We start from the raw sequence: 24929 nt of genomic DNA on the forward strand, positions 1-24929 counted from the left end.
GGTGGACACTGACTCGGGTCCCAGATAGTGTTGGGGGCTTCAACCTAAGATTAATGCTGACTTAAAATGAACATCAGCCCAAACCTAATCATGGTGAAATTTGGGTGGCTTTTGGCTGCAGCCACTGGAGGGATCAGGGATTTCATCTGCAGAGAGTGCACTTCAGGGGGCCCTGGGCCTTTCTCTACCTTTCTGGGGGGCATCACATCACAATCCTCTTTAGCCAGGAAACCCTTAACTGTGCACACAGGTTGCACAGCACACTGAGAGCTCCTGCAGAGAGGCTGAATGTGTCAGCTCAGCGGGAAAAGCTAGCCTGATGTCCTCCCTCATCCTTGCCCTCTGTCTGTCCATCATTTATAATAGATTTGCTCATTTGACATTTTTTTTAAAACTTGAGGATTAAAGATTGAAATTTTACAGCTTTCCTCTGTTTTAAGTATTATGCTTCTTGGCTTAATAAACAATTTTTTTGTTTGTTTAAAGTAAATTTACTCCTTCCTTCCTTTCTCTCTTCTTTCTTCCCTCCCTCCTTCTTTCCTTCGTATGTATATGTGTATTTTGCCAGTTTAGGGGATTCATTCTGGCATGGTGGAAAGAGAGTGAGGTGTGGAGCCAGACCCAGCCTTGTTGGAATGTTCTCCTGTTAGCTATGCAGCCTTGGCACAGGGTGCCCCGATCTCCCAGAGTGCTGAGGGCTGAGGGGTTCCTGGCATGCGAGACTTTCCGAGCCCGCAGAAACACTCCAGGAAGATGCACTCGGCTTTGAGACTTCCGCCTTCACTTCCCGAAGCTTAGAAAAAAAGAACAGAAGCTGTTCAAATGTGACATAAGCGTTTTTAATATTTAAGTAACAAAAGCATGCAGGCCAATATGCAATGCATATACAATAAGATAAACAAACAAAAATAGTTACAAAGCACAATCTAACTACATGGAGACTTTTAAACAATTAGTTGGATGGAGAATGTGCTCATTAAAAACCCATCTGAGCCACACCTCAATGCCTGAGGCCAGATCGGGGACTTTCTGGTGGTGGGAGGGAGAGAGATCATTGTGCTTCTAGGCTTTCAACCCAAGTGCCGAGGACTCTTAACAATCTCCATGCCCTAGATTGTTCAGCTTCCTCTCCTCCCACCCCAACTTTTTCTTCTTGAATTGATTTAGTGTTCTTCACTTACCCCATCTTCAACAGTGAGTTCCATGCGTACTCTATTTGATTGGGCCTAAAACCATTGCTGTCTCCGTGAGAAGGGTCTCTGAGTTTACTGTTTTCTCTCTTGGTGAACACAATTCCTTTCTGTTTAATGGGCCATGAGCTGGTCTTTTCCCAGATATAGTCTGTCCAGCCTTAATATTCCTATGAATATACACCCATCTCCTTGGAGGTCACTTTTACATGATCTATTGGCATGAGGACATTTCCCCCTGCCAAATAATAATGCAATGGACAGGTCCCCCCCACCCCCCCCAGATACCTCAATTTCCCAGGGGGGCCTATTCTGGCTCTGGGGCTGGGATGGGATTCTGGTAGCCTGGAAGGAATTAGGCTTTCTGCAGCAGTGATGTAAGCACAGGGAAGGTGCATGGCTGCAGAGAGCTTTGGGTTCTTAACCACTCAGTGGTCTAACCACTCCGGGTGAGTTTAGAAACGATAACTGCTCTCAGAGTAACAAAGCTCACCACAGTGCCAAGTACGTCTGCTGGCAGCTGGCAGTGGCCTGTAGCCTCACGAGTGTGGACATGTGGCACTTGGAAACCTAACATTGAGTTCAGGCTCATCACTTTTTAAAAAAATAACTAGTCTCACCTCACTTCCTAGGACCTGTTGTGTTCCATTCTTTGGTTTTTACATGGGTTACACTGACTCTATCATTATAGCCCAAGACCTGGAGACTCCAAAGGGAATTAGGACCAGAGAGCATTTTATGAAATTTGGACTTAAGTGTGATTTTTTACACTGGAAAATATAGACAATATCAAAGCAATTAGTTTTTCATTTTCTTCTATCTATGTGTAGGAGTGAGGCGAATTCACAGAGACAGTGTATCATTTTACTAAGACATGATTTATTCTAACTCTATGTAGAATACAAAATATATTTAGAGTACCAAAAAAAATCCTCTTCTCATTCTTCTAGAGACACTTTCTGGCCTGTGACAGACACTTTCTGGCCAGCTCCCCACAGTGGAGAGCTCAGGAAACCCTTGGGAGAGTTTTGCTGGAATTAACAGATGCTCCCACACCCCTGCAAAAATATGGGAAGTCTTGGTTTCCTCAACCTGAAATCACTTTGGTCCAGGTGACATTTAAGATCACAGTGTAAGAAAACTCGGATAATGAGCTAGAAACATTACAAATATATTTCCCTCTCTCACCTCTTCAATCAGTGTTTACTAGTAGCCAAGTTGGGGCGAGGGGAGGCAAAAATCAAATAGCCGGAAACGATGTTTTTTGACAGACTCTCTTTTTTTCCTTTCAGAATTGTTCTGGGGGATGAGTTGAGAAATACAGAATCGATGAGATATTGGCGAGGAGGAGGAGGGAGAGTCTGTCTAAATCATTCAATGTCTGATAGGAATTCAAACCACATTCTATCATCAGATTAGGAAGGTTATTTAAGAAAAAAGAAACAGGATCACAAAACGTGGGCTATAGCCTTAGCCTACATCATATCTGATAGCTCAGCTGTTCTGTGATGGCACATTTAGAGACAGACGTTTGGCTAAGGCCATCTGGCCTCACCGCAGGTGAAATGAAGGCTTTTCTAACTTCATCAGAGAGTCCAAAACAATCAGGAATCAAGGTAAAACGTTCTTTGTTTTTGGGTGAGCTCTAATTGGGGTTTTCTTCTGCCCACGCCGAGCTGTCTTGGAGTGCTACACGTAGTCATACTTGGAAGGATGAGATTGTCCCTCGTCCTCCGTGTGGGCACCCCCATCGTATATGTTCTTGTTTTTGATGTTGGGCCCAAAGCCAGTGCTAGCCTTGAAGCCTCCGGTCCTGTAGGTGACATTGTGGCCCGAGGCATGATAAGACACAGCTTTGTAGCTGAAAGAGAAAGAAGCATTACATGACCATAGATATATTTGGTAGGAGGACAAAGCACCTCACTTACCCTGGACTGTCTCAGGTTTAGCACTGAAAGTCCAGTATCCCAGGAAACACTTCCACCTGGGCAAACTGCGAGAAATGGTCGTTCTAGGGTTTGGAACACTGGTTTTTGGACCTCTGCAGTGGAGCAGAATTTCTTGCTTTGTATTAGAGCCGGTAGTTACTGACTAGTGAGTTCCCTCTGTTAATCAATTAAAATGAAGCTGAACCAGAAACAATGCCTGGGGGAACATGGTTATGCCAAGGAATCATAGAATTGTGAGCTGGAAGGTACCTCTGTGCAGCCCATGTCCTCTAATCTGCTCAGTTGATGGATGAGGTAACAGAGGTCCAGAAAGGGCAAATGATTTTCTAGTGGTCACCGGGCTCTAATTAGCAGTAGAACCAGCCTGCGATCCAGGTCTGCCGCCTCTGAGCCCATTTTTGGAGTTACAGCAAAGTTTCTCAACAGCAGTGCTATTGGCATTTGGGACGCATGCTTCTTTGTCGTGAGGGCCGGCCTGTGCATTGTAGGTTGTTTAGCAACATCCCTGGCTTCCACCCACTAGATGTTAGTATCACCTATCCCCACCCCCCAAAAAATGTAACAATCAAAGTGTCTTCACATGTTGCCAAATATCCTCTGGGGGAAGAATTGCTCCCAGCTGAGAGCCATTGAGTTACAGAATATTGGAGCTAGAGGGAACTCAGGGACGATTTTTTTCCCTTCAAATAGGATCACACCTAAATCTGCTCAGGAGGAAATATTTCTGTTCTGTTTTATCGGTTCCTCATAAAAGAGAAAGTTCTTCCTCAATAATGTTATTCCATATGCTCAGACCGATCATTCTGGCTGCAAATTATATATTAAGATGGACTCTGATCAAATGTCTGATTGCGTTAGGATGGGGAGACTCACTTGCTTTCTTCGGGCACCAGGCCCCGGCAGGCGATACACATCATCACACCCCCAATGAGTGTGAGGCCTCCAGCGACCCAGCCCACGAATAGAGCCGAACCAAAGGTGTACCTGAGTGGGGAGATGATGGCTATGAATGTGGTCGACTCACCTCTCCAGGTTCCACCCACTGCACTTGGCCATGCCTGTCCTGTTTCCCCTTTGGATTCCACACCTATCCCTGCCCATGCCCCTGGGACACACACACCTTTGGGTCACAGGCGCCCTGGAGAACAGCACTGGCACTGAGCCTAGCTAGCAAAACAGCAGGGGCATTCGTGGACCTCTTAGATCACTGAGGCATAGAATTAATTATAGATCTCTAATCTCAGAGAAACATCTCAGGAAGGCTCCTTTCCCTCCCTATCACCAACGGGGAGTGTTTGACGGTTTAGCTAGAGAAGTTTGAGAGAACCACTATTGAGTTATTATTTCCAAAGGAATTTTGGTCCCTTGAGTTCTCACTGTGGGCCAAGAAGCATTCATTTCACCTACCTCCATTAATCCTGGCCACCATCCCTGCAGGGAGAGTATTGTCTCCATAAAGAACTAAGTTGATGTGATCATCTTACAGATGAGGAAATTGAGGCTCCGAGAAGCTAATTAACTTTTCCAAAGACCCGGAAGGACATGCCATTGCCAGGATTCACATGCAGGTCACTCTGCTGCCAAAGCCCTCACCGTCAGTCATCCAAGTATACTGTCCTGTGTGTGTTAGGAGTGAGGTTCTCTCTCTCAACTTAGACACTCCTGACCAAGGTTAGCAAACTCATATACCTACCTGGGACAGGTAAGAGACTTAAGTAATAAGTAAAGTGAGCTGCATATAAGGGAATATTTCCCTCTCTTACCTCTATTATATGGGGGGGGACCATAGACATGATGATAAATGACCTCAGACCTAAGCACTTGAATGGCATGGGGACTGCGGCAACCCAGGGAGGGTGAGCCCTGGTCAAAGGGCAGCTGCCTCTTGGCTGCAGAGATTCTTGCCATATGGGAATGAGGGCCCGGTGCTGCCAGATCTGATTTTTCTTTTTATAAGAAGGTGAAAAAAACCAGATGTGTGTGTGAGTGTGTCTGTCTATTATGAAATCTCAGTCCAGCAGGTACAATGGTGCTCTTCCCAGGTCCCCTCTGTCCCTTCAGCCATTTCTGTGTCTCTCCCCCAGCTCCTGTGTTCTTTTGCCTTCACCATCTTGTCCCTGTGGCTCTCCCTGGAGTTCTGGCTTTGGTTCAGCTGCTGGAGTCACCTTCCTCACCTGCACAGAGGCTGACTGTGCCGAAGCATGAAAGACCCCACAGCTTCCTAGGATCAGGCTGAGTCCAAGTCTTCATCCGAGATCACCCCTTTCCCTGTCCTGCTTGGCCCACTCCCTATCTTGTCTCCTGTCCTTAGTAAATCACTCATACACCGATTCTCAGGATCTCTTTCTCATGATCTGTTTCTGAGTAACCCAACCTGAAACACTCTTAATTTTAAAAAGTAGGTAATTCAGGTTATAAAGTGAGGCGTTTAGGTTAATACGAAACACCTTGCAAGATGTGTACAGGGAAAGGGCAGTTTGTAGCTCTGGCCCAGGGCTTAGATCTGCCAGTGTTACACACAAAGTGGGGACGGCAGAGTCGGGGGGCAGAGAGAGGGGATGCTGGGACTGAATAAGGCACCAGAACCAGAGCCCCATCAATTGACTGCCAAGATCTTTCTTGGCAGCTGTGCTGTCTGTGTAGAGAAGATAAAAAGACACAGAAAAAATGCTGCCCATCCAGGGAGGAAAAAGTTCACGAGGCCAGTCAGAATCCTCTGGTATCAATCTCAGGACTGAAGGTGGCTGCCACAGGGAGAGGGGCAGGTTCTAGGGAGATGATGTGAGAGGGAGATGGCCACTTAGTGCTGGGTGTCAGTTGGGTGGTAGGGGTGGCTCCTCAGGGCAGGGACAGTGACACTAGGCACATAGAAACTTTCGACAAGGTGGGCTCTTCCAATTTGCCTGTGACAGAAGAGCCTTTTAGGAAATGGGACTTTCTATGCCCAAACTGGGCAAGTTCCAGCTTATTTCTAAGTTGCTTTTGTAACCAAGAGGACATGGGAGGACCATGGAGGTGAATATGGGCAACTATAGGGATCTCTTCCTTCCCATTCTTGAAGGAAAGCAGGGATGTGAATGGGGACAGGAGTTCCAGGGAGCCAGAGAGTAAATGGGTTTACCTGGTCCTTATACCCTGCCTGTATCCCACGATGGTGTGGCTGGAGAAATACCAAGTATATCTACCCCATAGATGATGGGTCACTTAGGTATAATATTCATATTGCTCTTTTTCCTTGAGGACTTTGCTGCTGCTTCTTGCTATGAGAAATGTCCCTTTGAAGTGGCTAACTGAATACACATGTTAGAATTGCTTTTCCATCTTTTAAAAGTCCTGCCCTCCTTTAGACACCAAATTATAGTGAAGTTTTGTCTCCCTGTGCTACACCATAAGCTCCGTGAGAACAGGGACCTTGTCTTTATCCCCAGCACTCAGAACAGTTCCTGGCCCACAGTAGGTGCTCAATACATTTGTAGAAAGAATGAATTAATGAGCGAGAGAAAGAGTCAAGCCAAATGAGGATGAAACATTACTGCATCTTGCACCTATACTGCATCTTGCTCATTTTTATTCAAGCTTTTACGTGTCCCTAGCCAAGTTCCCATCATGGACTGAAGATGCGGGTTGATGTTCATTTACATGCCTCGGTTAATAGTGCCTGTTTTCATTGCTACCACAATGGAGCCTGTGTAAGAGTGTTCGATAAATACCGAGAACTGTTGCTGTATTTCAATGCAAATGTCAGACCAGCCTCAACTCATATCACCAAGGATATTTCACTGAAATGAAGGTTATGAATTTACAGATCATTGTTGATTTACAATATGGCATGGCTGTCTCTGATAAATCTCTGCTGTTTCAGACACTGACAGCCACATTAGGCATATGTGTCTAATCAGATTTTTATAACAATATTCCCCAAGGAATCCTGAGACCTAGATTAGGAGGTTACCTGGTTTGAACAGTCTGCACCATCCCGCCCAGGCCGGTGTACATGTTAGCTGTAGACATCCAGAAGTTAGTAACCAGCATGTTGGCAAACACAGACACTCCAGCGATTGCACAGAGACCTGTAGACCAAGAAAAAGAAAACTCTGGAGTCAGCTTTTAAGAGATCACAATGTTTCTGAGGCACTGTATACTTAAAGGAGTTTAGGCAAGCAGGCCGCAGAGCATTCCATTCCTATAAGCGTTGATTGCTGAATTCCCTCCATGTACTAGACACCATGCTAGGTGCATAGGCTCTCCTATCTCTCTAACTGTGGAAGGATTTGCATATGTGTAGAAAGAGATTTTTCATGCATTTTGGGACCAATGGTTAAAGTACAAATATTTGGGGTTTGGTTCTTTGACAACATCAAGAGTCCATCCCTTAAAATCATTTTCTAGAATCTTACCAAAATAACGCCTTTAAGGGTTGAGTCACATGACTACCTTAGGGTTGGAAATTGCTTATAATGGGACTGGGGTGGCAGCTAAGAGGGATCTTAGCACTCATGATAATTCTGTAGAGTGTCACTGGGCCTTAAATTCAGATCTTGAATTTCAGTAGGAAAAGCTTTGAACTATGTCCATACCACATTCGGCAGGGAGAAGCTGTTTACTTTGCCAGAATAATTTTGCTTTGACATTCCCAGAAGCGTGTTTGACAAGCAGAAACCCTAGGCCCTAGTTTACCTGAGATAATAAACATGACTCCAGAGGTCAGTGTCATTTTGGCTTTGGCAGAGTTCTCCATGCTGCCAATGTGGATGCACTTCAGGGCAAAGATGGACACCAGGAGGCTGATGGCACCCAGGATGATGCCCACAATCATCAGGGCTCGCACCGCCTGCAGCATGGCTGTGGGACAAGGGGCAAGACACAAGCAGACAGACAAGATCATCTCAGCATGATTGATCAGGCCCTGGTTTAATAAAACCAGGTAACCACAAGCAACCAGCACCGAACTTCTGAGAATCAGCAAGTTCATACACTGTGACATGAACCTAGTTATTGTCAAGGGATATGGAACTGTGGGAATTGCAAAACCATCACCTGCAATCCTCTGATTGATGAAGGACATGCATGCAAATACCTGCAGAATGAGAAAATTGTGGACAGTTGAAGCTGGGAGGGCCAATGGAATTTATCTATTTCATTTACTCATTTTAAAACGTGATATTCTGGGGACCAGGAAGGGGTAATGGTATGACTAAGGTGACATTAAAAATTACTGATAGATCTTACAGTAAAACTGAGTTGCTTTGACTTCTAACCCAAACATCTGTCTTCTCTAGCTTTCCACATGTGCTCAATGTTTTATATAGTTGTGTCCAGTTTAGGAAAACCCAGTATTCATTTACAGCATACAATGAGGCAAGGTCACTAAGTGATTTAACAAGGGCACTATATTTTTGCCTCCTTCCAAAGGGACTACTGAGGTCATGGTGAGCTGTTGGTTTGGGTACATATAAAAAACACTACATCAATCTCAGGTCTTTCAACATGACCATGGTTTGCCAGCAGTTTCCCTTCCAGGAGTCAGTGGAAGCTGTAGGGCCTGCTGGGGCTCTCCTGCAGTGACCTGTCCTCCAAATGCATCCAAAGTGGTTTCTAGGGTGCCTTTAAAGTGCATTGACCGATCTCCACAGTTTTCTACTGAGCCCCATGGGTAGGCATGGTGTGACAGTAATTAATAGGGCAGACATGACCTTTGCCCTCATGGAGCTTCTGCTGAAGTGGGGAAAGACAGCCAGTAACCATATCCGCGGCAAGTATACTGAATCTTACAAAAGGAAGACAAATGAGCCCTAGCATGTGGGGTTTTAGGAAAACAGGATGGAAGAACTGTGTGACTCAAAGCAGAAAGCTCCACCCTATCCTAGTTGTCATAGCAATTCTTCTTTTGATGGAAAGTTGTTAAGAGCTTTTCCAGACATTAAAAAATTTAATCCACACCAAAACCCCTGCAATGTAAGTAATATTACTACCTCTATTTTGTAATTGAAGAAATTGAGACTTGGAGGTGAAATAACCTACCCAAGAACACCAAGCAAAGGAAAAGGAGAACTGGAGTCAAACCCAGAACTGTCAAAACAGTTATTTTCTCATCATCATGCACTGCTTTGAGGTACCTTATCCTGGAAAACCCAGCAGAGGTCTGGCTGCCATCAAGGTACAGGGATCTGTATGCTCCTAACAGAATGTATCTTCCAAACTTGGAGACTTGGCTATAAAATGTCATCCTCTGAAATGGATGCTAAGAATGTGTAAAGGAGTATTCTCCAAAAATTATCTTGAGGAATAACCTGTCTCAGGAGATTGTTTATAAATGTGATTCTACAGACAAGGGAGTCCTGGGAGGGAATTCTCTCCAATCTCTTTGGGAAGATTTCCATCTCAAGTATGGCCAATATTCACTCTAAGGTATGTATCATAAAGCAATTTATCATGATGGAAGAATTGTCAATCAATGAAATACGATAAAAAAAGATAGGTAGATCATGCCAAATTCATGAAGGAGCCTTCTGTGGCATCTGAAGAATGAAGACTCTTTTCCCCAGGTATCTCCCTGTGTAGAGATGATGGTATCCAGCTACTCTAGTTCTGTGCCACTGACTTCCATTCACTAGTTTCTGGTTCTCTTCTCTCTAAAGAAACTTCTGTTTTTATCTTTGGTTTTATCCTGGGAAGAGAATTCTCTAAGCAGCCATTATCAGTCTTGGTCCTATTAGCAACCTTATTTCCAGAGTAGATGTGTTGGTTTATGGGGTGGATCAATCCTCCGATCTGACCATTCCTGGGAGAATTGATAACAGTGACATCTTGGACTTGCAGCTGAATTCTGATGCTACAGTCATGGTAAATCCACTAAGGCAAAGAGAACTCATGAGGGCCCCAGAGTGGCCCTTGATTCCCTTCCTAATATAGGAGAGCTCTAGTGTGTCACCTGTGACCTCCCAAGCCTTGCCTGATGGCTTTGCTCACCCCATAGGATACTGGGAACAAACACCTTGTTCATTCCCTCATTGGCAAATGCAAGCATGTGTCACCTACTTGTGTATTCATTTACATCTTTCTGTATTCATCAAGCACATGTTGGTGTACTCTCATAGTCAAACAACACATTCATATACTCATCCATGAAGTCACTCATTCATTCACCAGTATTTTAAAGCTCAAATTCTCTGCAAAACCCTTTGCTGATGCTATAGGAGGTACAAAGTTTCATAGGAAATAGTCTCTGCCTTCAAACAGCTTATAATCTGAGAAGATTACATTTTTATTGGAAATTCTGAGCCTCAAATTTCTTTTCATCTTGGGAGTATCTTGGCTATGTAATCATAATAGAACCACTTTCTAACAGTAGTTTGTGGTGTGGCTCTAATATTCTTTAACTCACACAGTTAACCCATAAACCTGTGGCTCAGGACAGCTATAGAGAAGATATTTGTGGGGCAGCCCCAGACTTCAAGAAATATCCTCCAAGCTATTCTGTTTTTGGGTGTTACTACCAGAAAACTGGACATATGAGAAGAGGAAGGGTCTTTGACTTTCCCTCCACCTTGTCCCCATGGGCCTCTTATGAACTTCAAATCTACCCAGGAACCTGTTAGAGGTTTTACAAACTGCTCTTGTTCTGATATTTTAAGCTTTAAACTATTCAGAGAATCAAATACTTTATCCCTTTTAAGAAGTGCTCAGCAAGACATCTGGTTAACACAACCAAAAAGCAATCAATGAATCAACCACCCAACTAGCTAACCCACCAGACAAATAATAATTAACCAACTAGGATAAAGAATGTTTTTCCTCATTTTATGAAAAAATTACAATTATCTGGGACTCTTGGCAAGGATGAGGTCATTGAATCCCTTTTGATTGAGTAGGCTTCTAATATTTGTTCCTGAAAACATATCACATGTTTGCTGAGGCTCTAGCTGAGGTATGTGACCTTCCCTGACACTGCTGGATGGGAAGGGTGGCAATGCTGGCAGGTGGGAGGTGAAAGCACTGTGAACTTGCCTGATGTGGAGAGTTGCTGCTGGTGTGCCAAAGGAGCCCCTAGGTACTGGAACCCTGGCCAGTTTGTCCCAGCCAATCTTTGCTTTAGGCTATTAGATACCCTCTTGCCTCTGCTGAGCCAGGTTTGCATGACAAGTCCTCATGTCTTTCCTGCTCTTTCTTGACCCCTGGATTTCTGATGAACAGTGGCACCTTCATTGAACCAGGGGTCTACCCTGAGGTTGAGCTCTTTTTTATATCTGGCATCTGCTTCTAGCTTACTCCTATCTCTTTTTTTAGCCTGTAGTTGGAAAAGACACAGCATTGTTTATACCTTGTGGAGCCACTGTCAGAGCCACAATTCAGCCTGGATGGATGGACCAAGGTCTTCCATGCTTTGGAGACCCCTTGGGAGGTTCTTCTGAGAGTGGGAATTGTGATGGAGACAGATGCCAGGAAGTAGGAGAAAATGTTCTCCACCACTCATTGCTACAATCCCCCTATGTCTAGTAATGACCATAGAGATATGTGGTGGTGACCTGAACTTCCTTTCCAGGTAGAAGATTTTATGATCTGGAATTCTAATCCTTTTCCATAAAGAGGTAACCAGAGAAACTACTCCTAATGGAAGTAGGTTTCTCTTTTAGCTACTCTGTCTCTTATTTAATATTCTGAGCAAGAGGCATAGGCTTATCAGCTGATAACAGGTGAGTCAATGGGTTCTAAAGACCGATTCCCTGAACCAAAGGTGTGACTACAGCATTCTTTCCAATAAACAATGAGGCATTATCAGACATGAAGGGTGGGCAGGATTCAGGGTTAACAGAAACAAACAGAAAATGGGAACTCAGTGTTCTTTCCCTGTTGCAAAATTTCTTATTCTCCTGAAATGAAGTGACAGGCAAGTTGCTCTCAGGTGTGGTTTCCAACCCAGGCTGCACCTCAACATCTCCTGGAGAAATTTTAAAGAAATATTAATGTTTTGGCCCCAACTCTAGAGATTTTCATTTAATTATTTATATTTTTAAAGATTTTAAAATTGTTATTCTATTATAGCTGTCCCAATTTTTCTCCCTTTGCCCTCCTCTACCTATCCCATCTCCCACTCCTACAGTTAATTACCACACATAAAATTGCAAGGAATAAATTGTGAAAACAGACCTCATGAGGGCTCAGGGGGAGGTGCTAGGGTGGGGAATTGAGAGGAAAGAGTTCCCAGAGGCTGACATCCCTGAGATGGCTGGGGGATAGGGATGGGGCTGATGAGACAGCAAGCCACCAGGAACCAAAGGCCTTTGATACAGGTGAGGTAGGGAGGGGAGATGACCCATACCTTCAGGCAGAGCTTGGTCTCAGACTGGAGGCAGGAAGGGCTGGTGGAGGGGTCCAAAGGAGGGGAGCCCAGAGGAGGCAAGTCTGAGGACAGACCTCAGAGGCAAGGCCCTTCAGAACAAGGAGGAAGGCCTAGACTTTCCATAGATCCCAGGAAACTAATATGGAGGTCCTTGTATCTTATGAAATCCTACAGAATGATGTGACACCAGGTAAGTTGTTGGGGAAGTCATTTCACCTCATTGAAGACTAGTTTCCTAAACTCTGGAGTGGGATAGAGCTGTTGTGAGGATCGGATGCTACTCAGCACCAGCATAGAACTAAGCCAGGCTCAGTAAATATCAGTTCCCTTCCCTTCTCTAAAAAGAAGTTACCTTTCTCCAACCCCACATGACTTTGGCTTGTACTGTGTGCAAACCTGAATCCTTTCACATGGTAATGAATGGTCAAGAATTTGAAAAAGCCATGGATCACTTCTGGCCAAGATGGAGGCATAGGTAGATACACTTTGCCTTCTTGAACAACCAAAAGAAGAATGACAACAAATTAAAACAAACAAACAAACAGAACTGATAGAAAATCGAAATGCATGGAAGGCTGACAATTGAGGAGTCAAAGAAGAAAAATTCATCCAGACTGGTAGGAGGGGTGGAGATAGGCAGCCAGGGCAGAGACGACTCACAGCAAGGCCATAACTAGAGGACCAGGCAGTCCCACATTTGCATGTGGATAAATCGGGAGAAACAACTGGGGAGCGAGAGAGACCATGCAGCCCAGAGTTCCAGCATGGGAAAAGAAAGCCTCAAAACCTCTGACTGTAAAAACCTGTGGGGCTTGCAGCAGTGGGAGAAACTCCAGCCTCACAGGAAAGTTCATTGGAGACACCCACAGAGTCCTAGAACATACACAAACTCACGAACCCACCTACCCAGGAATCAGCACCAGAAGGGCCCAATTTGCTTGTGGGTAGTGGGGAAAATGACTGAAAGCTTACTGAAAGCCAGGCAAGCAGCATTATTCCCTTTCTGACCCTTCCCCCACCCACATACAATGCCACAACACAGTGACGTGGGTTGCCTTGCCCTGGCCAATACCTAAGGCTCTGCCCCTTACAATGTAAAAGCTGTGCCAAGACAAGGAAATATGGGGCAAATGAAAGAACAGATCAAAACCCCAAAATAGAACTAACCAATGGCGGGATAGTCAACCTATCACATGCAGCGTTCAAAGCCTGGTAATCAGGATGCTCACAGATATGATTGAGTATGGTCACAAAATAGAGGAAAAAGTGAAGGCTATGCAAAATGAAATGAAGAAAAATATACAGGGAACCAACAATGAAGGGAAGGAAACTCAAATCAACAACTTGGACGAGAAGGAAGAAATAAACATTCAGCTGGAACAGAATGAAGAAACAAGAATTCAAAAAAAAAATGAGGAGAGGCTTAGGAACCTCTGGGACAACTTTAAATGTTCTAATGTCTGAATCATAGGGGTGCCAAAAGGAGAAGAGGAAGAGCAAGAAATTGAAAACTTATTTGAAAAAATAATGAAAGAGAACTTCCCCAATCTAGCAAAAGAAATAGACTTTCAGGATGTCCAGGAAGCTCCGTGAATCCCAAAGAAGTTGGACCCAAGGAAGCACACACTAAGGCACATAATTACATTACCCAAGATGAAAGATGAGAGAATCTCAAAAGCAGCAAGAGAAAAAGAGAGAGTTACCTACAAAGGAGTGCCCATTAGACTACCACCTGGTTTCTCAAAAGAAACCTTGCAGGTAAGAAAAGCCTGGAAAGCATTTGAAGTCATGAAAGGCAAGGACCTACATCCAAGCTTACTCTATCCAGCAAAGCTATCATTTAGAATGGAAGGGCAAATAAAGTGCTTCCCAGATAAGATCAAGTTAAAGGAGTTCATCATCATCAAGCCCTTATTATAATAAATGTTAAAGGGACTTATCTAAGAAAAAGAAGATGATCAAAAATATGAACTGTAAAATGAGAACAAACTCATAACTATCAACAACTGAACCTTAAAAAAGAAACAAAGAAAACAACTGGAACAGGAACAGAATCACAGAAATGGAGATCACATGGAGGGTTATCAATGGGGAGGGGGAGGAGGGGGAAAAGGTACAGGGAATAAGAAGTATAAATGGTAGGTAGAAAATAGGGGGAGGTTTAGAATAGTATAGGAAATGTGGAAGCCAAAGAACTTATATGTATGACCCATGGACATGAACTATAGGGGGGGAATGTGGGAGGGAGGGGGTGGGCAGGATGGAGTGGAGTGAAGGGGGGGAAATGGGACAACTGTAATAGCGTAATCAGTAAAATGTACTTAAAAATAAAAAGAGCGAGCCATGGATGAAGGAGTATGAAGGACGATAGGGAAAGAAGATTTGAGAAAAAAAGGAAGAGAAAGGCTTGGTACCAAAGAGTGGCGGAGATCAGGGAAAACAGGCTCAGGATGGGCTAGCAATGAACAGGAGAGCTAGGTGATAGGTGAGGTAGTGTAGGTGGTTTTTGTCTTCATTGTCCTTCCTTTCCACCTCTAAGGTGGGGTCCAACTATGTAATTCTGACAGTGGTTGTCCCCACCATGAAATGATGCTCCTCCAGTGACTAGTCCATGCTATGGCATATGTTTTGTAGGTGACTTCCCTGCTATCAAAGCAACAACTTCCAGAACCACAAGCTGAGGGGCATTCTGATTCCTGGGTCTACATAGCTTTGACCATTGAAAAATAAGGGCAAGCTGCCTCATTTTTATACCGAAGACACCAGTTCTCTTGGACTTTGTAGCTGTATTCTCAGCTCTCCATGGGATTTCCTTCAGTGTACAATAGCATGTACACATTTAAATGTTTGTTCATGTATTTAAAAAGGCCAAAACATCTCTTTTTGGGAGGGGCAGAGAAAGAAAACACAGCTTGACCAAACCCAAGAGGCTTCCCCAGATCTAATTTCAATTTTAAAACTAATTTATAATCCCTTCGCCTCCTAAGGCCAGTTTCTTCTAGCAGACATTGGAGAAAGACAAGTTGGTTTCACAGGATCACGTGCATTATACTTTATGTGAAAAAGTCAGCCAATAGTAAGAAGAAGCAAACCAGGCAGCTCCTTTAGAAAAGATTCTTAAGAGCAGTTTCAATCTTTTTTCATATTTTTTCTCTTAAGAATTTTTGCTTTACATTTATGGAATTGTTCTCTGGGTTGAATGTGGTTTTGTTAAAATCCATTCCTGTAGGTGTAAATATGATTGACAGGTTGATGGGAAACTCCCTCGCTCTCCAGGGCCTGTTGTTTTTTTCACATTGAGGGAGGAAGGGAGGATGTAAGCAGTTGTATAAAAAAAAAAATCAAGACGTTCAGTGTCTGCAAAGGGGCTGAGAGCCTGTGAAGTGCTCAGAACTCAGGTGGAATGGGGGATGGAAAGGAGAAAAAAAGACCCTAAATAGTCTTTACTTAGGGTATTTGGATTCATAAAAAGTGTTTGACTTCGGAGAAGAAATTTGAAAGATGAAATGTTTGAGAACTTTGGGTGATGTAGACACAATAATGATCTAATGATTTAAAAAGCTAGAGCTTGTAAATGGGTCACAGAGCCCTTTCACACAGCTGCCTAAACGTGAGATTGTGAGGCATTTCCCAGATGGGGAAAGAAAGGTCAAGAGATGTGGGTGGTCAAGCTGTGCCCTTGATTCCAACTCACCTGTCTCTAGCCATTGGGCCTGCCACTGCACCGAATTCAGTCCAAATATTTGCAAACACATTAGAAAGAAAAACATTACTTAACTATGACATCATCGTGGAGCCACAGACATGAGTTTGCCAGGTCTCTTAGCCTCCTCTCCACCTTCTTATTGACTGACCTTTGCTTTTCCCCTCCACTGTCTCCAGGGAGGAGAAATGGGAATGACATACAAGTCCTCCACTCTTTAAATTTAGAACTCCTAATGGTGTACTGTTAATGATATTGCTATAAATGGGCCAAGGCTACTGCTGTAACCCTTATTCTTATAATGCTCACGCCCAGGCCTATTTCTTCAGTGCTAAAGGCAGCCCCTTCCACCTGGAACATAGAAACAGAGCCTGAGCATGGGGCAGGGGAAGACACAGGCTTGGAAGTTTTTCAGCCTTTGGTTCATATCCTGCTTTTGCATCTTCTATCCATGGAGCTTGGGCATATTTTTTACCTTGTCCCACTTTCTGAGCCTCAGTTCCCAATTTTGTAAAAATAAAGCTACCGTAATACGTATTTCCCTGTATTGTTGTGAAGATTAAACTGGAGAGTCGAGGTTCAGTCCACTAACTGGTAGCTGTTTTTATTTCTGAGCACTGTCCTTGGAGAGCTACATGCTACATTGAGTGTTTGGAATATATTGAGGGAATCTTGGGCTATAAATTGTATAGAGCTGGTAATATTCAAGTAAACAATCCTGCTACCAATGCCATTTACCTCATTACTCTATTTATAGATTATATAATATAGCTAGTTGAATGGAATTAAATTATTCAATGGCTGTGAGTTCCAGTGAATGAAAGTTTACTGAGATTTTGCAAGAAAAGAGCTTAGAGTTAGGAACATTAAATACTTGGTAGTGATTATTATGATTATTAACAGAAGTGTTATGATATCTGCCTCATGCCTTTATAGCACTTGAAGGCCTATTTCTCTGCTGAAGGGTGGTACTCCTGTGGGATCTGGGTCAAAAACTCCCCCAAACCTTCCATTCCTATCTCCAGGCATTTCACCCAGCTCCTCTGCTTCAGGTCTGTCTTTCCTAGGCCCCCTGTCATGCTCAAGAAAATGCTTCAGCTGCTGTTTCTGATGGCTGAGTCCCTTCTGGGTGCCGGGTCCTGTCTGGTTAATGTTACTCCTTTCAGCTCCCTCGGGAACTCCACAAGTTTCCAGAAGACCTCCTTGGCCTCCTCCCTGGTTGCTTTTACTCCTTCCTGCCTTCAGCTTTTTTACTTTCTTTTTAATCTTTTCCTCCCGGTAATACTTCCAGCCATCTCTTACCTCAGCCAGCCAAATCTTAAGACATCCAACAAACATTTGCCTTTTGGGATGCCAGTTTACATTGTAGTCACTCCTGCTGCATGAGCACTGGCTATTTTAAATCCACACCATTCTTTGTGGCCACAAATTATCAAATATTTAAAGTATTTCCTTTCTGCCAACTCAGTCCCAAGAAATGTCTCCCCTGGCTTTGGGTGGAATCCTGTTTCCCTGATCCAGATGGACAAGGCTGGGGTATGCCTTTGTGATGGCTGCCTGGAGCTTCTCAGCTTTTCAGATTTGTGAACAGAGATAGGAGAGGGGAATATGCTCAGTGCTATCGGAGTGCTCTGGGTTTGGTACAGAGGTTTGTAGGATCCTGTTCAACATGGAGATGTGAGGAGGCTTCAGGGAAGGGGTGGTATTTGAGCTGGACCTTGCAATGGGAAGGTTTGTGGAGATGACAGTTGGGATGATAGAGGAGAGCATTTGAGCAGTGGGAGCAATGGGTATCCAGGACTGAGCCCAGAGTATAGTAAATGGACAGGGAGAAGCATAGGCTTGGGGCAGGGGAATAGAAAGAGATAGGCCAGGGAAGGTAAGTGAGGGAGGTAGGAGGGTCTGGCTATAAGGCTGTCATGTATGTACCTGATTAAGCTGGGAATGGGGAACCATAAGAGCTGTTTGGGTTTTGAAATATCTAGGGAGATGAGAACTGAGGACTGGACGTTGTTGATTGGAAGATTCTGCCCAACCTCCTGCCACTGTCAAAAGAACAAATGTTCTAAAGAGATAAAGGATAGAAACCAGACTGAGAAAGGTTGAGGGAGGTGGTAGAAAAATTTAGCCTTCTAATTTTGTAGTCAGTGATCCAGGGAGAAATGAACTTGACAGCGATCAAAATCATGAGAGGATTTTCAAGAAAAGGAGGGTATAAGTATAAGTGAGGAGGAGAGATGAAAGAGGCAAGAAGAAGAGGGGCTGATCAGCCAGATAACCAGACAGGGTGGTGTGGGGTCTACAGAGCCCTGGTCAGCCTTCAACAGAATAATTTAACAATATAATTTAATAGCTATATTTTTTAGCACCTACAGAGATCCAACTTTTCAGAGAAAAATTGAGTTGAATTGAAAATGAAATAAATCTAGCTCTCAAAAAACTTACTCATCTCTAAGAAAATATTCACCATCCTACTGCCTTACTCCCATGTATGTGCAAGCAGGAGCAAGTTCCATGCACATACACGCACACAATTAATTTTCTCCTTGAGGAACATTGGTCTATTCTAGTATCATGAACATGCCTTTACAATAGACCCATTCTTTTCATGACCTGCTTCCTCACTATCAATTCTTTTGACTTGATCTGAATTCTCTGCTTTTCTCCCCTATGTCTATTGCCCTGTTTGACTTGGGGCCAGCTCTTCTTATTCACACCTTGTATTCTGAGCCAATCCTGCAAGGGTCACACCCAGAGGTGGAATCATGACTCTGTCCCTGCGGTAATTTCCAAGGTCCTCCTGGCTGCAGTGAGAGCTCATAGCCCCCTCCTGCCCTCACCTGGTGGGACCCCTGGGTCTTGCCTGGTGCCTACCTGGAAGGCCCAAGATGGTGAAGTAGGGCCGGCATTCCGCGAACCCTGAGCTCTGCCTCACGCAGCTCTGCCAGAGCCCTTCATACTGGAACACGGAGGTGACAGGGTTGTCGTACAGGTCTTGGGTGCTCCACGTGTCCATCCCCGTGGCAGCGATGCAGCCCGCCAGGCCCAGGATGGACAAGAGGAAGCCCACCAGTTGGTATGTGGTGGTGGACATGGCTTTTGCCTCTGGCACTCTGGCTGCTGCCTTGGAACCAGCGCTACCTTCCTCCTGTGGAAGGTGTGGTCCTACCGTGCTCCTGAGGGGAGCCGCTCTAATCAGATGGTTTCTCTCAGCTCCTGGTGTTTGCTCACAGTGTTTTCCTTAGATAGTTCAGTTTCACTCTTGGTTCAAGGGCATTATTTTTTCATTTGTTAGGGAAGAGGTTCCAAGAGGCACTTGTCTTGCTGATCTGCGCAGGCCCAGCTGGTGTGAGTGCAGAGCGGGCTGAGTGGACACCCTCTGGCTCTGTCTGGGGCATGCCACCATCTGGGGAAAAGCTGACACGTCCAGCACAGAGGAAAACCCCCACAGCTCTTCCGCGAGGCTGTGCTCATCTTGGGAGACCCCTTTGGCTGACCTCACTTTTAAAAAATGGCCCCAGGAACCTCCATCTTAAACAAGACTTCCACATTTTCTCCTTACAACTATTTACAACTTTTCGCTCATATCTCTTTATTTTAATATTATAGAAATGAATAGAGTAGGTGTTATATTCCCCCATATATTTTTGGGGGGGTTCAGTCAAGTGGGGTACAAATAGATTAAGGAACTTGTTCAGATGCCTTGAACCACAGATGCTTTAAATCAGCAAAGGTGGAGCTCCTACCTCAACTTCCTCTCTTGTGCTCTTTCTCTATTTCCACATAGAGAGCTAAGGGCAGACTAAGTTGTCCCCACTTTTCAGAACAGGAAGCCAAATCCTAGAGATATGCTCTTGGTTCACAGGTATTGGAACTGGGATGAAAAGACCTGAGACGTCCTGTTGACCTCCTTCTCACTCTTTCACTGGTGCCACAGAACCACGTGAGGACCATGTGGCAGTCACAGAAGGTTCCACAAAGGCCAGAGGAAGGACCCAGGCTGGCTGGACCAAAGAGCCTGCTCGGGTAACTGACAGACCTAGGATCTGCTCCTGACCCTGTACAAACAATGCAGTGTGCTGGGCGATTTTGAGGAAACTGCCCAGCTCAAGAAAGTCAGAGAGTCTTCATTTGTAATGTGGGGACTAAACTAGGACACGTCAGAGCCCTTTCAGATCTCACATACTTGTCTTCTACATTTTGCAGAAAAATTTTCACTGCAGTTGACAAAAGTACCAGGACTTACATAATCACGCAAAAGAAAGACTTAGCCAGAAATCAGCCATTGCATTTTGTCTACACAATTTGATTTTTTAAGAGAATTCATTGATCTGCTGCTTCCTGTGGGTCATGTGTGTCTTGCCTCTCAATTCAGGTACATTTTAATTAGAGCTTCTCTAAATCTGAATTTCAAGGCCCTGAACACACACACACACACACACACACACACTCACACACACCCATTCTCTAACCTGTACAAGTTCTCCAGGAAACGAGGCTGAGCATCTGGACATTTCAATGTTATCTTGGGTACGACCAGCCACTGCTCTCATGGCTTTATTCCCAGCAAACACAGAAAGCAAATATGGAAGGTCTCCTTCCTAATTTGAATGGAGGCAACACTTTCCTCAACTGCACACCTTGCTTTAGGTTCTCTGGTCAGGGTTAGTAGAGAACGAAGCATGAACCAGAAAACCCCAAAGTGGAGAGTAAGCCAGAGTGATATATGACTTAGGTGATAGTGTTAGTGGCTCTGTATCCCCTGTACTGAGCTACAAGGCCAGGTCTAAAAGGTGGGGAGGGGGCAACTAGAAAAAGTGGCTGTGGTCTCTGCTGGTGGACACAGATTGACCAATTATTTGGGAAATATTGGAATAATTCAGGAATGTTTCTGTGGACAAAGTCCATTGTATTTTTATTTCAACCAAGACACGGCCTTTTTGTTCATACAGAGATCTATGAGAGTTTGGTTTTAAGTTGTTCATTTTATGACATTTGTCTAACAATCCCCCCCAATACATTGATTATAATACCACCAGAATAATAAATTGATAGTGGAAAAATTTAAAAAATAGTTTATTACAAGTTATCTAGTCTCACTCCCTTTTCCCTATGCAAATGTTTTTACGCAAAATTTAAAGGTTCAGGTATAATGAATTAAGCTTTCTTTCTTGTTTGAAATGGCAACAGTGACTTTATTTTTTTGGAAGAAGGAAAAGTTAATTTTAAAGAGTAGACTAAAGCCACTCTACTTAGGCAGAATATTAAGTGAGTAGAGAGAGATTTTAAGTCTACACACTTTTTTATGTGAAATAAATATGGACATGTTTTAAAACATCTGGAAGATGGGATTTTTCACTTCCTGGTGAGATTCTGTGCTCTGAAGCGAGTGGGTCGCTGCCAGAGAGTGGGGTCCACAGGGGAAAAGCTGGCTTCCTCGTTCACAGCAATAGATTTTGTTAAAATATCTAAAATGTATCTCTAAAATACTAATAATTCACGGTCTGATTCTGTTTAACAATACTGTAATAATGTTGTTACGACTTTGTTTGATCATCTTTAAAGTGGAGCAAAATGTTTCGCTGACCTCTTCGGGAAAATCATCCCCATAGTCAGAGTTAAATATGGTTGTGGCAGTGCCATTTCAAGTTATAAATTTCCAGGAGCCCATATTATTTCACTAATAGTGGAGAAGCTATTTCCTTCACCTTTGCTTTACCATTTTTTAGGACTATAAATATAAAATCATACATAAGAATTAAGCAAAATTGGTGGTCAAATGGCAATGTAAAATGAAGTATGGGAGGAATAAAATTAGTACACTAGTAAGAAAAATAATCAATATGTCTATTAATTTAAAAAGTATATTGCCACATTGTGCAGGGTGGGGTAAAAGTAGGTTTACAGTTGTTTGTTAAATAATACAATAATTAATAAATAAATAATAATACAAGACTAAACTCTGTGTTTCCTGTACTCACAACTGTAAACCTACTTTTGCCCCACCCTATACATCCCTAATTTCTGGTTCTACCTTTAGGTGCTCATAATAGAACATTTGGAAGTAGAGATAATTTTAACAAATCACTCATAATTTTAAATCCTAGATAAAATATTTGGAATACTTCCTTTTTACCCTTTCTCTGTATATAATTTTTTAAAGCTTTTATTTATTTATGTTTAGAGGGAGAAGGGAAGGAGAAAGAGAGGGAGAGAAACATCAATGTGTGGTTGCCTCTTGTGTGACCCCCACTGGGGATCTGGCCCACAACCCAGGCATGTGCCCTGACTGGGAATCGAACCAGCAACCCTTTTGTTCACAGGCCTGTGTTGCTCCATCCCATGAACTCCAGCCAGGGCCTTTCTCTGTATATAATTGTTACCTGATTAAGAGGTTATACCATTTGAAAATTTGCTCTTTTCACTTAATTGCATACATGTGCAATTAAACTCTTTGTGAACATCATTTAATATATTTAATATTAATCATTTAATTTGATATGAACAAAATAGTATTTTAATATGAGCATAATGGTATTCCATTACATAGAAGTACTATTATTCGTGTAAACATCATCTGTTTCTTCTAAAATTTATTTTATTTTTTTAAAATTACAATTGATATTCAATATTATATTAGTTTCAGGAATACAGCATAATGTTTAGACATTTGTATAACTTAAGAAGTGATTTCCGCCTCCTCAATAGGTCTAGTACCCAGCTGACACCACATAGTCATTACAATATTATTAACCATATATTCCCTATGCTGTACTTTACATCCCGTGACTATTTTGTAACTGCCAATTCATACTTCTTAATCTCTTCACCTTTCTCATCCACTCCAAACCCCCATCTAAAAACACAGAATAAACAAGCAAGCAGCATCTATTCCTATACCTCACCCCAGTGTGTTTTTGTTTTTTGGGGGTTTTTTTGGTATGAAAAACAAGATTATGCTCAACATTTTTCACATAACTCTTTGCCAGAATTTCTGATTACTCTTATGGGATAGATTCCTAAGAGAGGAATTAAGATGTCAAATAGTGTGAAGTTTAAAAAAAAATTTTATGTAGAACTAGATTTTTTTCTACAAATTTTATTCCTAGCAGCAGTACTTGAAGGGTTTTTTCTTTCACTACACCCATGGAGGGTGGGTTCTAGGCCCACAGAATCCTGAGGTTGCCGTGAGCTTTCCATCAGTGAGGTGGAATGTCTAGAAAGACGAATCTCTGGGTGACTGATGCCTTTACTTGTCGCCTTCTGTGCATGTCTGGGTCTTGACCTGACCGTCAAATGGCAAGTGTCTGGAGGGGAAAGCCCAATTTTCTGTTTCTAATCCTCCTTGCAACGCCACCTTAGATCAATGTCCCTTTCAAGACTTTGATATTTATATTTATGGAAGGAACAAAGAACTAAAAAATAAAAATGACAAGTTTATACTTCGCCTTACTCTGTTACCTGAGTGAAAGACACTTTCAACATTTATACTTTTGAGACTTGAGTTTTTCTTCAAGTAAAAATGACTAGTCTACTAAGCAAACAAATGCATAGTCCTTATGGGGCCAGTACCCCAGTCTGGGGAGGTGGACGTCCCAGTCCACACACCTTTGCCTGCCTGGCAGAGTTCACTTGCCACAGAGGCCTCTATGCAGGGGTGCCCTGGATCCTGTTCCATGTGGTCAATATTTTCTGGAGGTCAGGAGCCAGGAGCCACAGAGGCGGACTCCATCTAGCTCACCACAGAGAGACACAGCACTCAGTTCTTTTTCTCTGGCCCTTTCCTCTGCCCCATTTCTGCTGCTGCTATGTGCTTAGGCTTCTCTGGAAGCTGGGCCCCAGCACAAGGGGGCCTGGAGATGGATTCACAATCCTCAATTCAGGAAGGAAATACTTAGGGCCAAAAAAGGAAGTGGCTAAAGTCTGGGCCTCCTGAGTCTTATTACTGTGGGTGATTGAGACTCAATGCCATGGCTCACAGAGAAGTTATTCTAAAATTAGGCCCGTTGGGAAGAATTGGGCACCATCCAGTTAGGGGAATGGGAACTCTGACAGCCCCAGAAAGCTCTTCTCCCTAAGGTTCCTATGGGCTTGTTCTTACCCTGGTGGGGGCGGGGGCTGTTGTTCTTCCTTCCCCAGCAGTCCCTCTGTGGTGCCTCAGGCAGAGGCCCAGTGTCCCTCCCCAGTGTGCCAGTCACCAGCCCTTACCTGGCAGCCCCAGCAGGGTGAAGTAGCCTCGGCATTCAGTGAAGCCAGAGCTCTCTCGAACACAGGAGCGCCACAGCCCTTGGTAGTTGAATACAGCTGTCACCGGGTTGTTGTACAAATCCTGGGTGCTCCACTGGTCCATGCAGGTGGCGGCAATGATGCCCGCAATCCCGATCAGTGAAACTACAAACCCCAAGCCCTGGCAGGCAGTCACGGCCATGGTGGGGTGCAGCGTTTACACAGAGCACCACACGAGAGAGGGACAGCCCAGTTCTGAGAGTGTTTAGTGTAGGGATAGAGTTTTCTTTCAAAGGCTGGTGCCTGCGTCACAAATGGGCCGTGAAATGGAGGAGGGGACTCAACAGTGCCACCTGGTCTCACCCCACTCCTTTATCTACCTATGTGAGATAATTTCCACAATGTGGTACCAAGACCCATTTGTTTCCCACTATGTGTACACTCTCCTCACTGTTTACGTTTTGAGGGAGTTTCTTTCCTGATTAGCCAGGTTCCCCTCTGTAGAGGGGAAAGCAAGTGTA

At 43.7% G+C, this 24929-nt stretch overlaps 1 protein-coding gene across 2 annotated transcripts; it reads right to left on the bottom strand.

Annotated features, from left to right (window-relative positions):
- Positions 1 to 817: 817 nt before the first annotated feature.
- CLDN18 (claudin 18) lies at positions 818 to 24698 on the bottom strand. Of its 2 annotated transcripts, none has more exons than XM_024566228.4 (5): positions 24391 to 24698; positions 7817 to 7981; positions 7092 to 7209; positions 4013 to 4123; positions 818 to 3051 (listed from the first exon to the last, which is right to left on the bottom strand). In XM_024566228.4, exons 1-5 carry the CDS (start codon positions 24608 to 24610, stop codon positions 2880 to 2882), a joined length of 786 nt encoding a protein of 261 aa, XP_024421996.2. In that variant the 5' UTR covers positions 24611 to 24698; the 3' UTR covers positions 818 to 2879. The 2 variants fall into 2 exon arrangements, with proteins under 2 accessions (XP_024421996.2, XP_024421995.2); XM_024566227.4 differs by lacking the exon at positions 24391 to 24698 and adding an exon at positions 19057 to 19320.
- Between the last annotated feature and the right edge of the window lie 231 nt (positions 24699 to 24929).

The sequence above is a fragment of the Desmodus rotundus genome, chromosome 8 (genome assembly GCF_022682495.2).
Source record: "Desmodus rotundus isolate HL8 chromosome 8, HLdesRot8A.1, whole genome shotgun sequence".
In the NCBI taxonomy this organism is placed as follows: domain Eukaryota; kingdom Metazoa; phylum Chordata; class Mammalia; order Chiroptera; family Phyllostomidae; genus Desmodus; species Desmodus rotundus.